At 36.6% G+C, this 15,681-nt stretch overlaps 1 protein-coding gene across 17 annotated transcripts in view; it reads right to left on the bottom strand.

The window, feature by feature from the left end:
• The window catches only part of Add3 (adducin 3), a 119,550-nt gene that overhangs the window by 10,361 nt on the left and 93,508 nt on the right, over nucleotides 1–15,681 (bottom strand). For 16 of the 17 annotated variants that reach the window (XM_048807303.1, XM_048807302.1, XM_015494777.2 and 13 more), the window contains 10 exons: nucleotides 14,096–14,234; nucleotides 9,843–9,994; nucleotides 8,809–8,889; nucleotides 7,900–8,049; nucleotides 7,303–7,446; nucleotides 7,091–7,189; nucleotides 5,951–6,133; nucleotides 4,192–4,449; nucleotides 2,742–2,861; nucleotides 2,264–2,350 (listed from right to left, as the gene is read on the bottom strand). In XM_048807303.1, coding sequence (XP_048663260.1) covers nucleotides 2,264–2,350; nucleotides 2,742–2,861; nucleotides 4,192–4,449; nucleotides 5,951–6,133; nucleotides 7,091–7,189; nucleotides 7,303–7,446; nucleotides 7,900–8,049; nucleotides 8,809–8,889; nucleotides 9,843–9,994; nucleotides 14,096–14,234 — 1,413 coding nt within the window. The remainder of the gene's footprint in view (nucleotides 1–2,263; nucleotides 2,351–2,741; nucleotides 2,862–4,191; nucleotides 4,450–5,950; nucleotides 6,134–7,090; nucleotides 7,190–7,302; nucleotides 7,447–7,899; nucleotides 8,050–8,808; nucleotides 8,890–9,842; nucleotides 9,995–14,095; nucleotides 14,235–15,681) is intronic. The other variant, XM_015494778.2, reaches the window with a different exon arrangement.

Raw genomic sequence — 15,681 nt, 5'->3', positions numbered from 1 at the left:
GAATGGATAAAAAAATTGTGGCATTTATACACAATGGAGTATTACTCTGCATTAAAAAATGACAAAATCATAGAATTTACAGGGAAATGGATGGCATTAGAGCAGATTATGCTAAGTGAAGCTAGCCAATCCCTAAAAAACAAATGCCAAATATCTTCTTTGATATAAGGAGAGTAAGAACAGAGTAGGATCAAAGAGCATGAGAAGAAGATTAACATTAAACAGGGATGAGAGGTGGGAGGGAAAGGGAGAGAGAAGGGAAATTGCATGGAAATGGAAGGAGACCCTCAGAGTTATACAAAAGTACATACAAGAGGAAGTGAGGGGAAGGGGAAAAATAATACAAGGGGGACAAATGAATGTCAGTAGAGGGGACAGAGAGAGAAGAGGGGAGGGGAGGGGAGGGGGGATAGTAGAGGATAGGAAAGGCAGCAGAACACAACAGACACGAGTATGGCAATATGTAAATCAATGGATGTGTAACTGATGTGATTCTGCAATCTGTATATGGGGTAAAAATGGGAGCTCATAACCCACTTGAATCAAAGTGTGAAATATGATATATCAAGAACTATGTAATGTTTTGAACAGCCAACAATAAAAAATTAAAAAAAAAATATGTAGCATATCAAAAACAAAAATCATAGTTCTTCAGACTTACAGAAGGAGGCTTATCCACAACAATTCCAGCCAGCAGCTGAGACTGTGGTCCTGCAGTTTTCAAGTCATATCGGTTTTGTTCCCGAATCTGAATTGAAACAATAACAAGTTCTTGGGAGCAACAGTGCAGATGACCTTTGCCTTCTCTTTTCCTAAAAGCTTATTATTGGAAACTTCTTAGTAAGTCTCTTCGATGCCAACCTCTGTGAAGATCCCTTTCACCATCCTAACCCTCACATCATTCTCTGTTACCCTCTTGGCTGGTGATTTCCTATCATTTTATACAGTTAGAGAACTGCATTTTCCCTTTAATGCCAACACAGTCCAAGGCAGAAATACGTTTAATACTTCTTCCTTATGTTCAGCAATGACTAGCACAGGGCTGCAGGTATTCAATATAAGCTATAATTACTGAGTCAAATTTTTTTCTGTATTCCTATATTTGTTACTAATTATATTCAATCAGGACCACATCTTACCTTATTTCTCTTTTCTAGTACCTCATTTGGGTTTGTGTTTAGAGGAACGAACTGATTGGGATCTTCAATTTTGATAGGTGTTCCACTACTAACTTTGGAGGAATCCTCTGCCTTCATCCACTAAAGAATAAAAAATTTCTTAGAATGACGCTTCTAAGTATTAAGGAGATAATTGCAGCTGCTCAATAACTGTTAATAGTCTCATGGGAGGCATATATCACCAATCTTTTGAAGAATTTCACTAAGCAGTATCTTAGTAGTCAATTGATTTATACCACATATCAGTTAGGAAAAAATAGCGAACAAATGCTGTTACTATTCACATTAATACTCAATTACACGCTAAATGAACTTTCTCCTCTTGATACCTAAAAACACAATGCAGAAACTACACTGAAAAGGACTCAAGCCAATCTCTTAAGATATAGTTTTCCAGACCTTGCTTCTTATTTTTGGCTAACANGAATGGATAAAAAAAATGTGGCATTTATACACAATGGAGTATTACTCTGCATTAAAAAATGACAAAATCATAGAATTTACAGGGAAATGGATGGCATTAGAGCAGATTATGCTAAGTGAAGCTAGCCAATCCCTAAAAAACAAATGCCAAATATCTTCTTTGATATAAGGAGAGTAAGAACAGAGTAGGATCAAAGAGCATGAGAAGAAGATTAACATTAAACAGGGATGAGAGGTGGGAGGGAAAGGGAGAGAGAAGGGAAATTGCATGGAAATGGAAGGAGACCCTCAGAGTTATACAAAAGTACATACAAGAGGAAGTGAGGGGAAGGGGAAAAATAATACAAGGGGGACAAATGAATGTCAGTAGAGGGGACAGAGAGAGAAGAGGGGAGGGGAGGGGAGGGGGGATAGTAGAGGATAGGAAAGGCAGCAGAACACAACAGACACGAGTATGGCAATATGTAAATCAATGGATGTGTAACTGATGTGATTCTGCAATCTGTATATGGGGTAAAAATGGGAGCTCATAACCCACTTGAATCAAAGTGTGAAATATGATATATCAAGAACTATGTAATGTTTTGAACAGCCAACAATAAAAAATTAAAAAAAAAATATGTAGCATATCAAAAACAAAAATCATAGTTCTTCAGACTTACAGAAGGAGGCTTATCCACAACAATTCCAGCCAGCAGCTGAGACTGTGGTCCTGCAGTTTTCAAGTCATATCGGTTTTGTTCCCGAATCTGAATTGAAACAATAACAAGTTCTTGGGAGCAACAGTGCAGATGACCTTTGCCTTCTCTTTTCCTAAAAGCTTATTATTGGAAACTTCTTAGTAAGTCTCTTCGATGCCAACCTCTGTGAAGATCCCTTTCACCATCCTAACCCTCACATCATTCTCTGTTACCCTCTTGGCTGGTGATTTCCTATCATTTTATACAGTTAGAGAACTGCATTTTCCCTTTAATGCCAACACAGTCCAAGGCAGAAATACGTTTAATACTTCTTCCTTATGTTCAGCAATGACTAGCACAGGGCTGCAGGTATTCAATATAAGCTATAATTACTGAGTCAAATTTTTTTCTGTATTCCTATATTTGTTACTAATTATATTCAATCAGGACCACATCTTACCTTATTTCTCTTTTCTAGTACCTCATTTGGGTTTGTGTTTAGAGGAACGAACTGATTGGGATCTTCAATTTTGATAGGTGTTCCACTACTAACTTTGGAGGAATCCTCTGCCTTCATCCACTAAAGAATAAAAAATTTCTTAGAATGACGCTTCTAAGTATTAAGGAGATAATTGCAGCTGCTCAATAACTGTTAATAGTCTCATGGGAGGCATATATCACCAATCTTTTGAAGAATTTCACTAAGCAGTATCTTAGTAGTCAATTGATTTATACCACATATCAGTTAGGAAAAAAGCTCACAAAAGCATTCACTTCAGTTTAAAAAAAAATAGCGAACAAATGCTGTTACTATTCACATTAATACTCAATTACACTGCTAAATGAACTTTCTCCTCTTGATACCTAAAAACACAATGCAGAAACTATTTCCAGAGTGTGATCTTGTCTTAACTCACACTCAGAGTTCTGTCTCTTGAACTGAATTTCATCAGATGAGGATGGTCAAGAAGTCACTGAAAAGGACTCAAGCCAATCTCTTAAGATATAGTTTTCCAGACCTTGCTTCTTATTTTTGGCTAACAGAAAAAGGCAAGCCCGTAATCAGCATTTTATGATGGTGTGATCTTGTAGTACACAACACAATAGAACCATAGGGTTGGAAGGACCTTAGCTAATTCTCATTTATTCCACACTATGACCCATAGAGAAGGCTAATATTTAACAAGAGTAATTATGGCTGACCACCAATCTCTGCCAATAAAGTGAGTTCTGGAGAACTTATGCATTTAATTATGTTCTTTTACTGGAGACAAAAAAATCTTATAGGCCAGGGGAAAAAACCCTTTGATGCCTATGTAGGCTTTTCCATATTGAATGTCACTGATTCATATGACAGGATGAACTAATATTGAACAGCTAGAGAAAATTTGGTGGTAAGTACTCCACCAAAAACCAAATCTGAAACAAAATTCTAAAAAAGAAAATAACCCATTTCTCTAACTACAAGATATTGCCTAATGGTAACAAAGTATAGTAATTCATGCAACTCTGGAATGATTTGGTGTTTATAACTTTTATAGTTCTGATTCACAGGTATAAGACAAACTACACAGCAGTATCATGTAGTTGGTAAGGATAGACTTGTGTCAGACGGTTGGCATTCAAGCCCTAACTTTATCATTAAAAAACGATTAGTTAGTCCTTCTTGCCTTGGTTTTCTCATCTGAAAAGTAGGGAGAAAAACAGCATTCAATCATATTAGGAGAAGTAAATGAGATCATTCTTGAATGGCACTTGGAGTAGTACCTTACAATTAATACCTAGTAAATGGTAGCAACATTATTTTTAACATTATGTTATACTTTCCTAATAATTTAATAGGACATTCAATTCATGAGTTAATTAGGCAAAATACTTCAAAAGGCAAACTATGTAAAATAGTGGCATACTGTGATTTTGGTCCTGGGACTGGTTTCCCCATTTCGAGACTCCTCAGGCACATTCACTTTCATATAAGTATTTGGTGAGTTCAACCATCTTGTTTTTTCACGCTGCTGTCTCTGTGCCATGTATTTGAGAGGCGAGAGTGGCACTGTATCATCTTCAAAGGAAAAAGCAGTCACAGTTGCTGGGATTTCCACATCACTCTTATGTCTAGGCTTCTCTCGGATGAGAGGATGCCTGTAAGCATAGCCGGTTCTATACCCCTAAAGGAGGGGGAAAAAACCACATTTGAAGCAATCAAACCTGTACCAACACAGCATTTGCAGTCTATTTCTTTAAACAAAGATTCAAAAAGACTTCTTTGTTACAAAACATAGAAAGGGGAAAACATCTTTCTAAACCCCATATAACCTCCATATAAAACTAGAGTTGAAATTAAGCAAATTTCGAGATCTGGTTAAAACTGATTGCAGCTGGCACTGCAATTTCCACTCAAACAACTCTTTCTGACAAAGGTAATTTCTAAATTGCTGACCAGACACATTTTCCTGCCGACAATATGGTTTTCGGGGAAACCAAATCTCAGCGCTTGTTTAAGTCTTTATTTCTGGGTCTAAAAGCACTCTGCCTTCTGATCATTCATGGAAGAAGGAAAAACAATGACATCTTCCAAACCATGCATATGACAAGGGGTTAATGTCCAAAATTTATAATGAACTAAAACAACTAAATAGCAAGAAAAGAAATAACCCAATTGAAAAATGGGCAAAGGACCTAAATAAACATTTCTCAAAAGATAACATTCAGATGGCCAACAGGTATTGAAAAAACACTCAATATCACTAATGATCAGACAAATGCAAGTTAAAGCCACATCTATTAGGAATGTAAACCGTGTATGGAAAACAATATAGTGGTTTCTCATAAAATTAAAAATAAAAATACTATATGATCCTGCAATCCCACTACTGGATATACAAAGGAATTGAAATCAGTGTGCTGAGGGGCTGGGGATGTGGCTCAAGTGGTAGCACGCTCGTCTGGCATGCGTGCGGCCCGGGTTCGATCCTCAGCACCACATACCAACAAAGATGTTGTGTCTGCCAATAACTAACTAACTAACTAAATAAATAAATAAATAAATATGTTAAAAAAAAAAAAAAAAAGAAATCAGTGTGCTGAAGAAACATTTACATTCCCATGTTCATTGCAACAATCACAACAGCTAAGATAGGGAAGCAACCTGTATAACTATCAGTGGATGAATGAATAAAGAAAATGTAGTACAAATACGCAATGGGACACTATAAAGTCTTAAAAAAGAAAGAAATTCTGTCACTTGCAACAATATGGATGAACCTGGAGGACATTATGGTAAGAGAAATAAGCTAGGCACAGAAAGACAACTGCATGCAGAAACTAAAAATGCTGAACTCATAGAAGCAGAGTAGAATGGTATATATAAGGGGATTGGGGTGGGGAGAAGTTAGGCAAAGAATATGAAATTTCAATTAGGAGAATTAAGTTCAAGAGATATATTGTGAGACTTGGTGACTATAATCAATAACAATGTACTGTATTCTTGAAGAAAAAAGATCACATTTACATATCTTGCTGATTCTTAAAAATGTGGTTAAATCATACTGAAATACGTCCATAGGGTCAGACTGTAGTCCTGGAAGAGTAAGGAGCCATGTTCTAAAATCAAAGGGAGATGGAAGTCTTTGCTTTTGAATATGAAGTTTATGTTTGATTTTCACCTACCAAATTGTCCAGAGTCCTCATCAGCCCTTCAAATTCAACCTCGCCAACCTTCCATTTCTGATGGGAACCCATATTTACACCTCCTCCTCCAGATGCTGCTACAGTGTGAGTGAAAGCTTTATACTTCTGAAGGTCCAGTACAAGTAGATTGTCTACTCCACCTGCCCCTGCTAAGGCCCGTACCTGTTATCAATGGTAAAATAAACACACTCAAAACTGAAAAGACTGTAATAGGTATTTTACTTTCAAAAAAAGCACAATTTTCATTTGGCAAGTAGCTACAACACTCGTTCAGGCTACTAATAGCAAAGGCAAAGCAACACTCTTAAATAAGTAGGCAGGTGAAGTATCTTTTTCATCTATCTGAAAAAGAAGTTTTCCCATGGCTATCCAGTTAACATTTGTTTAAAGGAATATAGAGATACTACACTTTGAATTTAAGAATATTCAGACAGAAGTCATCAGTTAATTGTCTTAATTATAACTTTTCATAGCTCCATTTGAGAAGAGGGATCATTAAAATAAAAAAGAAGTTGGTTATTAAGTTAAAGCTGGTAGAAGATTTTTTTTTCCTTTTTTTGAGACCTTTCCCATAAATTAAATTACCACCATTTGATTCAAGAGAATCTGCTTGATTTTCTTTAAGAGAGAAATTTGAGCATTTACATGTACTCAGCTTCTCTGTGGGAAAAAGTAGTTAGTAAATATCCAGCCTATTATAATAAAGAGGTTGTGGAACTGTTAGAAACTGCCTGAGTTCACAAAACTTCTGGCACTAGTCTTTTTTTTTTTTTTTCTTTACAAAAGTGACCACATTACATCTGACTTTTGATGATTTGTGGCTGCCTTTGTTTCTCAATTAGTACTACCACTAGAGGGTGAAAGATAAAGAAGGACTGTGGGACAAATGATGTTTATAACACTTAGATTTGTGTGTATGTGAACTTTGATTTGCTTTCCTTCTATTTTCAATTCAAGAGATAAATAAAAAGGGTTGCCAACTCGGTGAAGTAGAGAAATTCTCTTAAATAGCAAAATAAAAACCTGCCAATCAATTGGGCTTTGGAAATAAGTAAACATAAAATCCAACTAAATGGGTAAATAACGAAGCAATAAAAACGGGGGAATAAGTTTTCCTACCTGAATCTCACAGGCTATCTGCACATTAAAAATATAATGAAAAGCTTCTTCAACTGTTTCTCCAAGTGCTACCACTCCATGATTCCTGAGTACCAGCACCTAAAATAGAATCCCCAAAGCAATCACTTTAAATAACTGGCATAGCTCACACTGCTTTCATCAACAGCAGCAGCAACGAAAATAGCTCTTTAGATGGAGACTCTACTATATACCTTACAACTTGGCCCCAGAACTTTCTGCAGTTGAATTCTCTCCTCCTGCTCATCAAGTGATCCTTGGTAGTCATAATAGGCAACATCTCCCAGGATAAGGGACTCTTGAGAAATTGGAAGGATCCCACACTTCATGGAGGAGACCTATTTGATTGGGACCAAACCAAGATAACACATTTAGTTACTACATATATTTTCATAGAAATCTGATTATTTAGGCAGCTTAAAAAGCACTGGTCTATTCATTATGTTCACCACTGCAACCCATCCCAAAACGACATAGGGGATACAACTCAATTTAAATGATGTGTCAAATATTATGGAACAAGTTAGCTCTAAAGTACCTCAATAACCCAATTATTACTGATTAGTTTTAAAATCCAAATGCTCTCTCTCTCTGTTTTTTTTTTTTCCCCCCAGAATAGTAGCACTTGATCCCAACAGACTTTTGCTTTCTGGGTATGCAGAAGATGAATATTTCAAATATGATTTTGAATGGCAGAGTCTAAAGAAATGTAGAAAGTACAGCATTGGTTTGGGAAAGTCATGGAAAATACATTTTCTAGAGTCATTGGTTTTGGCCCTTCACTGACTTACAGCTGCAGTAGCAAGGGTATGGATGTGTATCACACATTTAACATCAGGACGTGTTGAATAGATGGCAGCATGGGGACTGAATCCTGTATGGTCAATTTTCAGGTTAGTGCTTCCCTGGTCAACCACTTCTCCAATTATATTGACTTTTACCTGGAAAAATTACAAAGACATTATTTAATCAACATATATGTATCAAAGTTTGTGTTCCAAAAGCTAATCCAGGGAGTGGCAAACTTTTTGGTAAAAGGCCAGGTCGTAAATACTGTAGACTTTGTGGGCCTCTGTTGCAACTCCTCAACTCCATCATTAGAGTAAAAAGGAAGTCAGAAAGGATTTGTAAAAGAATGTATAGTTTTGCTCTCCTAACACTTTATTTATAAAGCTGGTAATCTGCAACACAACTTAGTATTTAGCAAGAAGTACAGTTTTCAAGAAACTAACCTAAGGCCTTCACCAGAGGTTTGGTCAAATCTACATTTACTGAATTGGCTAAAGGACTTGAATTTACTGACACTGCATCACCCAGAATCAGTGTAGCTCCAGCTGTTCTATGAGCTGATGATAGTGGCTAGGAATACAATCACAAGAAGAAGAAAATGCTCGGTTGAATCCTTCACTCACACCACTTCAACTGTTTAAATGTCATTACAGAATACACATAGACTGTGTGTTATGTTTAAAAAACATAATTCCAGAATGTACAGGATAGAAAAATTTCCTGAGATTCCCTCCAAACATGCATGGGTTAACTAATAATTCCTCCACCACGTAATTTTCCAAACCCTCACCATTCACTAGTAAACGTTTCTCCATTCATACCATTTTCTTGTTCCATCCTGTCCAAAAGGTAAAAACTGTCAGAAAGCATAAGGGAACTCAGGAAAAGTAACATAGGAATAAAAATTATACCAAATTGGAGGCTGTGGCTTCTGAAAAAGATAGGCCTCTGGGAATTATTATAATATGGTCTTGCTCCTTACTTATTCTTACCTGGAAGAAAGAAAAAAAAAACAAGAAAAACTTACTCTAAGGCATTCTTATTTTGCAGTATAAGTGTGACCAGAAATATATTTTGGATAAATAATTATATGGTATTTGGAAAAAAAAATAAAACAAAAATTCCAGGTCTGCAACATGAAAGTTTCCTTAAGTTTCTCTCAACTCTCTAGAACTTACTAAAAGATTCTGACATGATTTTTCCATTTACTGGGCTTACCTATAGTGTTACTTTGGGGTTCTAAATTTGTTTAGGGTCAGTTATATTCATAAAAAATAAATGCCGACATTATCCAACCCAATGTGGTAATGATTATAACCTTAATTTGCAATACGGAAATTAGGGGGGAAAGGGTAGGAAAGACAACAAGATTTCTTCTTCAGAAGGAATTAAGGTGGAGATGGAAAAGGGAAACTAATGAATGGCCAGAGGAAAAGGAAGAAAGGTTGTTGGAAAACTGTACCATGACTATTCCATGTCCATCAGACAATATTTTAATACTTTTTTCACTCCAAATACTGTCTTGGTTCCAAATGTGGCAAAGTAAAAACAAGATGATGGTGAACAGGAAAAACATATTTAACAAAATAAAAACCAGGGAGGAAAGTTCCCTGGCCAATTTGTTTTCCTTGCCCCAAATGCTTTTCAATGCCACTGATGCTTATATATAATTAGCATGGAGAGAGACAATTCTAACATATGGTGTCCTTCTGAATAGGTTCTACAACTGCTCTACATCAAAGGAATAACATAGTAAAGGGAGATTGCTTGGGATTGTAGGCTTTCCCTGGGAGATAAGGTTTAAATAAGCATGAGATTGTCATCTAGTATGCTGGGTTCAGAAAATAAAGTTTGAAAACTGGACTTCCAAGTCATGGAGAGCACAGTTGCCTTTTAGTTGGAATTTTATTAAAAAAAAGAAAGAAAGAAAGACTAAAGAACTTACTGAGATGTACGTATTTGCCAGGTGTGCCCATCCAAACAAATCTGCAAGTCTGTATAGGCCGGCAAGTTTACAACGAGTAAGTTTTTCTCCCTTCACATAGGAGGATGTATCTGCACCAGGAAGGTCATTGATGGGTGTGACCATACCAAGACCTAAAAGAAAAAAAATTGTGGTGAGAGACTCAAGTCAAATAATTTCTTACCTGAAAATTAGATGCCAGAAAATAACTTGGAATATTCTACTGAGTCTTGTAAATAATCGGAAGTTTATTAGTCCATACAATGTTTTATTAGCTTTCAGAAACATGTACTGAGAATAAAAATAAGTATCAGCTACCTTCTGTGATTGCTTGGTAAAAGGTGCTTTATTAATACTTGTTTGGAAATGACCATAGCAAAGGGTCACATCACTTGAGAAAATGGTTACAGACCTCAAAGGTGAAAGTTTAATAACAGGTTACTTCAAATTTTACAATGAAAAGACCTACAATGTAAAGAATTTCTACTTCCTGACCTCTGAACACTAGGGCAAGCTTTCCTGCTGTCATCCTTTGTACATTCCAGCCAGCCAGAAAAATACTTTTCTCGTATCTCTTTTGACTTTTATTCAAACATAAGAAAACATTTGATATAGAAAGAATATATACAAATAATAGTTTGGCTTCTGTCGTTTTGAAGGTCTCTAACAATCCAAATGCCATGTTCAAAGTTCAACTTTTGCTTAGCTTTCATTCTCCTTGACCTCTTTATAGCTTGACACCATTTCCCATGGCCTTTTTCCTAGTATTCTTCCCCAGGCCTGAATAATGCTGTCCTAGATCTCTTGTCCCCTTTCTACCTGCTTCTCTTCCTCTTCAACAAGTTCTCTTCCCCCTTCTTCCTCTGACTGTAGTTCTTTCTCAAAACTCACGTTTCCATTATGTTCCCTTCTTATTTTACTTTTCTCTATGAAAACATTATACACTCCCAAGCCTCCCCACCATATGAGTGTAAATGACACTCTGATCTTCATCTCTGACCAGGTCCTCCTCCTCATTCTTCAGCCTGCTATTTCTAACTTCTTGCAACACAATAACTTAAAAATTAAAAGAATTTGAAAGTATTTTTACATTATTTTTCTCTTATTTTTCTTACCTTTTCTCTTTACTATTCTAATGCCATGGCATTACAATACTTACAGGCTCAAACCCTGAGTGACCTTTACCTGTGGGACACCACAGGTAATTTGTCATTATCTTCTATCATTCTTTTCTTCACAAGGTCCCTCACTTACCATACCTGAGTTCAGACCTTCACTCACACACGGACTCCTACAATAAGCCCTCCCATTTTTGACCCTGCCCTTCTCTATAAATCCATTCTGCATAGAACCATCAGACTTAGCTTCCTTACGTACTACATTTAACCTGAGAATGTGAGACCAGTAAGAACTTTTAAAGAGAAGTCCCAAATGTGAAATCTTCTAATTTTGAAATGTTGCAAACTAAATCAAAGAAATAGATTCAATCATATATAAGTCATACAAAATAATGACATTTCTGAAATTTTAGAGTTAGCCATTATCCTACCTCCTACTCTCTACCTACCCTTCCAATTTAACTTCCATTTTGTAGGCCACCACATAAATATTCCAGGCACACTGGTCAATTTCTACTTCCTGACCTCTGAACACTAGGGCATAGCTTTCCTGCTGCCATCCTTTGTACATTCCAGCCAGCCAGCCAAAACCCCTGCAGCTCTGTGTTTCTGCCATGGAATCTAGGACACTTCTCTTATTATTTCTATTTTTCCCGACTAGTCTCCTCTTAGAACTTATGAAATTTTCTCCTTGGACTCTTGTTTTCTGCCTATGCCTTCTTGTACAATTATTTAATTAATGCCCACAGCTTTGAGTGACACTGCTCTATGTCCATCTGCCAAATCTCTCTCTCAAGCTCTCACACTGCATTTCTGACTGCTACGGGATCTTGGCAACTCAAATTGAGCAGGCCCAAATTTGAACTTCCTCCATTTCCAAAGCCAAACTAGATCACCAACTCTGGGATTTTTCTTTCTTCCTTCCTTCCTTCCTTTTTTTTTTTGTGGTGCTGGGGATTGAACCCAGGGCCTTGTACATGTGAGGCAAGCACTCTATCAACCTAGCCCTCAACTTTCCTATTTTTGTTAACAATATTATCAAATCTCCCAGTCCATTTTTCCCGCAGAATATATCAGTGGTCTTTAAAAGCATCTTTCTGCTTAAAAGGGCTTCCCATCAGAGCTAGGACTAAATTAGATTATAATATAATTTATATCCAATCATATATAAAACCATATTTTAAGATGATCTGGCCCTGTGTTTCTTTTTTTTTTTTTTTTTCTTTTTCTTTTTTATTGGTTGTTCAAAACATTATAAAGCTCTTGACATATCATATTTCATACATTAGATTCAAGTTGGTTATGAAGGCCCTGTGTTTCTGATCTGACTTTGTTCTACTGTGGCACCTTGAAAACCATGCTCTAGACCATTGTCTTTATTTTTATTCTTTGAAGAGGCCAAACTCATTCCCACGTTTTCCTCACCTGGCTCCTGTACTAGTTTCTCCATTTTTGGCATGGTCCACTCCTTTTTGCTATTCAGATTTCAGTTTCAATGTCACCTTTACAGAGTATTCTCTGATGACGCAATCAACATATCCATCTAGATGCTCTCTGTCACACTGACCATACTGCATAGCACTCCCTATTCTCTGATCATCTTATTTATTTAGTTTATCTTCTGTCTCTTTGACAAAAGGAATCTTGTCTATATTGTTGATCAGTGCACTCCCTGGTAACTAGAAATGGTGCTTGGCACAGATAATATTATAGAAAGTGTGAACCAAACTAACTTTTTTTTTGTACTGGTGATTGAACCCAGGGCACTTAACTTCTGAGTCACATCCACCCCTTTTTATTTTATTTTTTAAATTATGAGATAGGGTCTAAGTTGCTTTGGGCCTCAATAAAGGCCTAATTTGAATTCTCCTGCCTGTGCCTCCCCAGTCACTGGAAATGCAGACATGTGCCACCACACCCAGCCTGCCTCAGCTTTTGAGTTGCTGTTTCTGCTGTAGGATATTTCTCCAAAGTTAGAAAACACAGTCACTAGGGAACTCATCATTCTTCCCCTCCCCAAACACAGCAGTCCTCTCTGTTCTGCGTTGGACTTGCATTTCTCATTGGTTCTTCCCTTTAGGCCTATGACCACTCCTCTAATAGGTCAGTATATCTCACACTGGGATTCTTTCAAAGAATCTTTAATAACTGATCTTCCTGATTTCAGTTTCTTTCATTTCCTGGTACTCATCTAAGTTATCACCTAGCAAGTCTCTCTTCATAATGCTTTCCTCTTTCCATGCTGGTAGCCCTTCTTAGTCCAAGACCAACTCTTCTCCCTATGCTTCCACACCAGGACTCTGTTGCACCAACACAATGGTCTACTTGAAGTACTACAACTATGCTCTCACCTTGCATGTTCCCACCACTGCATGTCTCTTTACACTGTTTCCTTTATTTGGAAAATACTTGAAATCCTACTCACAAATCTCTAACAAAAAAGGAAAGAAAGGAGAAAGGGACAACAAACAAAAGAAAAGGAAAAAATAGAAAGGAAAAAGTCCCTCATCTCTTGAGTCTAACCTAAAGCAGCTGCTGGCAGTTCTCTCTGTACTCTGTGTACCTGCCCTTGCACTAGAGCATCACAGCTGATATGTACAGTTCTGGAACTTAGTACCTTATGATTCTTAGTACCCTGACACTGTTAAGTTCACAAATTGTTGCTCTCATTAAAGAGCTATACTGAATGAAGAAAATGCCCAGACCCTTCTTTCTAACTATTGTATACTTTAAAGTCTGGTTAGCTAAGGTCTTTTCAATCTCCTCCAGCCAGTAATCCCTTCCAACTCTGAGCTCACAGCTTGGTGACTCATGAAACCTCATTAGACAATTCCTTATGACTGCTTTGTAATTTTTTCCTTATAGTTATCTTGCAGTATTAATTAAAATATATTTATCTGGGGCAGGGAACCATGTCTTATAGGTATTTTGTAATCTTCAAAGTCTATTAAGTGCCTGACAGATGTGAAAAAAGATTTTGACACTATGCTACTCTTAAGTATTAAGATGCTATAAACTTTAAGGACTGAACCTGAGTAGAATATGCTGCTAGACATGTACACTGTTTCAAAGTAGAAATAAAATTGTAATTTTTAAAACTCTCCAAAACTGACATACTGAGGGGAGGTGAAGAAAATCCTGAGAAAGAATTGGTCATGATATAATCTGCAATCTGTTGTAACGCTAGTAATCCAGTTGGGTTGTGGCCTTTCTTCATCTGTTCTTGAATAAGGCATTCCAGGTCTTCCCGAAAAGCCTGTAATACACAAAAATAACCACTGAGCATATATATATATATCTCACTTGCAGCAGAATGACCCAAACTTGCTCTGATATAATGAATTATCCTCTCCTCTACTCCTCCTTTGAATAACTTTACCTACACTATCTATAAACAAATAAAAACATAAAATAGTAAAACATTAGAGGAAGCAAGAAACTTGCTTTTAGGGGAGGAAAAAATCATTAGACATTCTTTTTTTTTTGAATTTTTTTAATATTTATTTTTTAGTTCTTGGTGGACACAACATCTTTTGTTTTTTTTGTATGTGGTGCTGAGGACTGAACCCGGGCCTCACGCATGCCAGGCGAGTGCGCTACCGCTTGAGTTATATCCCCAGCCTAGACATTCTTAATCTCAAAGAAAAGGAAACATTTTAATATCTGCACTAGACAAATATAGATAAAACAACTGTTATTAATTAATATTCAACTTAAGCACCAGGTGTAAACCAATATAAAGAGACCATTTCTTACTTAGCAGCTTTGTCATCTAAGTTAGTCAGTCCCTATTTGAATGGGGCTTCAATGAAAACAGTGATTCACAGCAGAAGTTTTTAGTAAGACATACTAAATTGTGGTTTCCATTTTAAGATTTCCATGGCAATTCCTTAGCTCCATAAACTCAATATAAACTAGTAAGAACTGAGGATGAATTACTTCCCTTTATAATACTGTCCTAGAGAAATTACACTTCTTTCCAATTTTGGGTTCCATATTTTCCTATTCTGGAGCTGTATTTTCTTTGGGGGGGGAAGTGGGGTGGGGTGGCACAAACTGTTTATATAAATCCAAATCCTGAACATTAAGAAATACCTCTATTCCAGTAACTCAATGAATTGTTAATATGATTTATCACATAAAATTCCCAATTCTTCACATTTGTTGAAATAGTTCATTTTGTCTTTCCATCACACCCAACCAATATTTATTTTATTAAATTGTCATTTGTTCTCTTGCTCATATCTATTTCATTCATTTTAAACATGAAGGCTCTTGCAACATAAATCACTTAAACCCTGCTCTTCTATTTGAGATTAGCTCAAGTCTATTTCATTCATTTTTAAACATGAAAGCTCTTGCAACATAAATCACTTAAACCTTGTTCTGCCATTTAAGATTAATTATGTGTATAGCAGGATGCTTGGCCAGAAATTAAATTCAGTTTCTTTCCTCTTCACCTAAGAGGGAGAAGAAAGAGAATTACTTTGGAATAACCACCTCCAAGAGGGATACATAGGAGCTCCTTGGAGATTGCTGTGGAAATCTCTTTAGAAGGGTGGATCTCTGGGTTGGGATTGTGGCTCAGTGGTAGAGCGCTCGTCTAGCACGTGTGAGGCCCTGGGTTTGATCCTCAGCACCACATAAAAATAAATAAATAAAATAAAGATATTGTGTCCAACTACTTCTTAAAAAAATGTTAA

This window comes from Marmota marmota, unplaced genomic scaffold, assembly GCF_001458135.2.
Source record: "Marmota marmota marmota unplaced genomic scaffold, marMar, whole genome shotgun sequence".
Classification (NCBI taxonomy): domain Eukaryota; kingdom Metazoa; phylum Chordata; class Mammalia; order Rodentia; family Sciuridae; genus Marmota; species Marmota marmota.
Note: the sequence above shows the minus strand (reverse complement) of the source record. Positions and strands in the feature narration are given on the sequence as shown.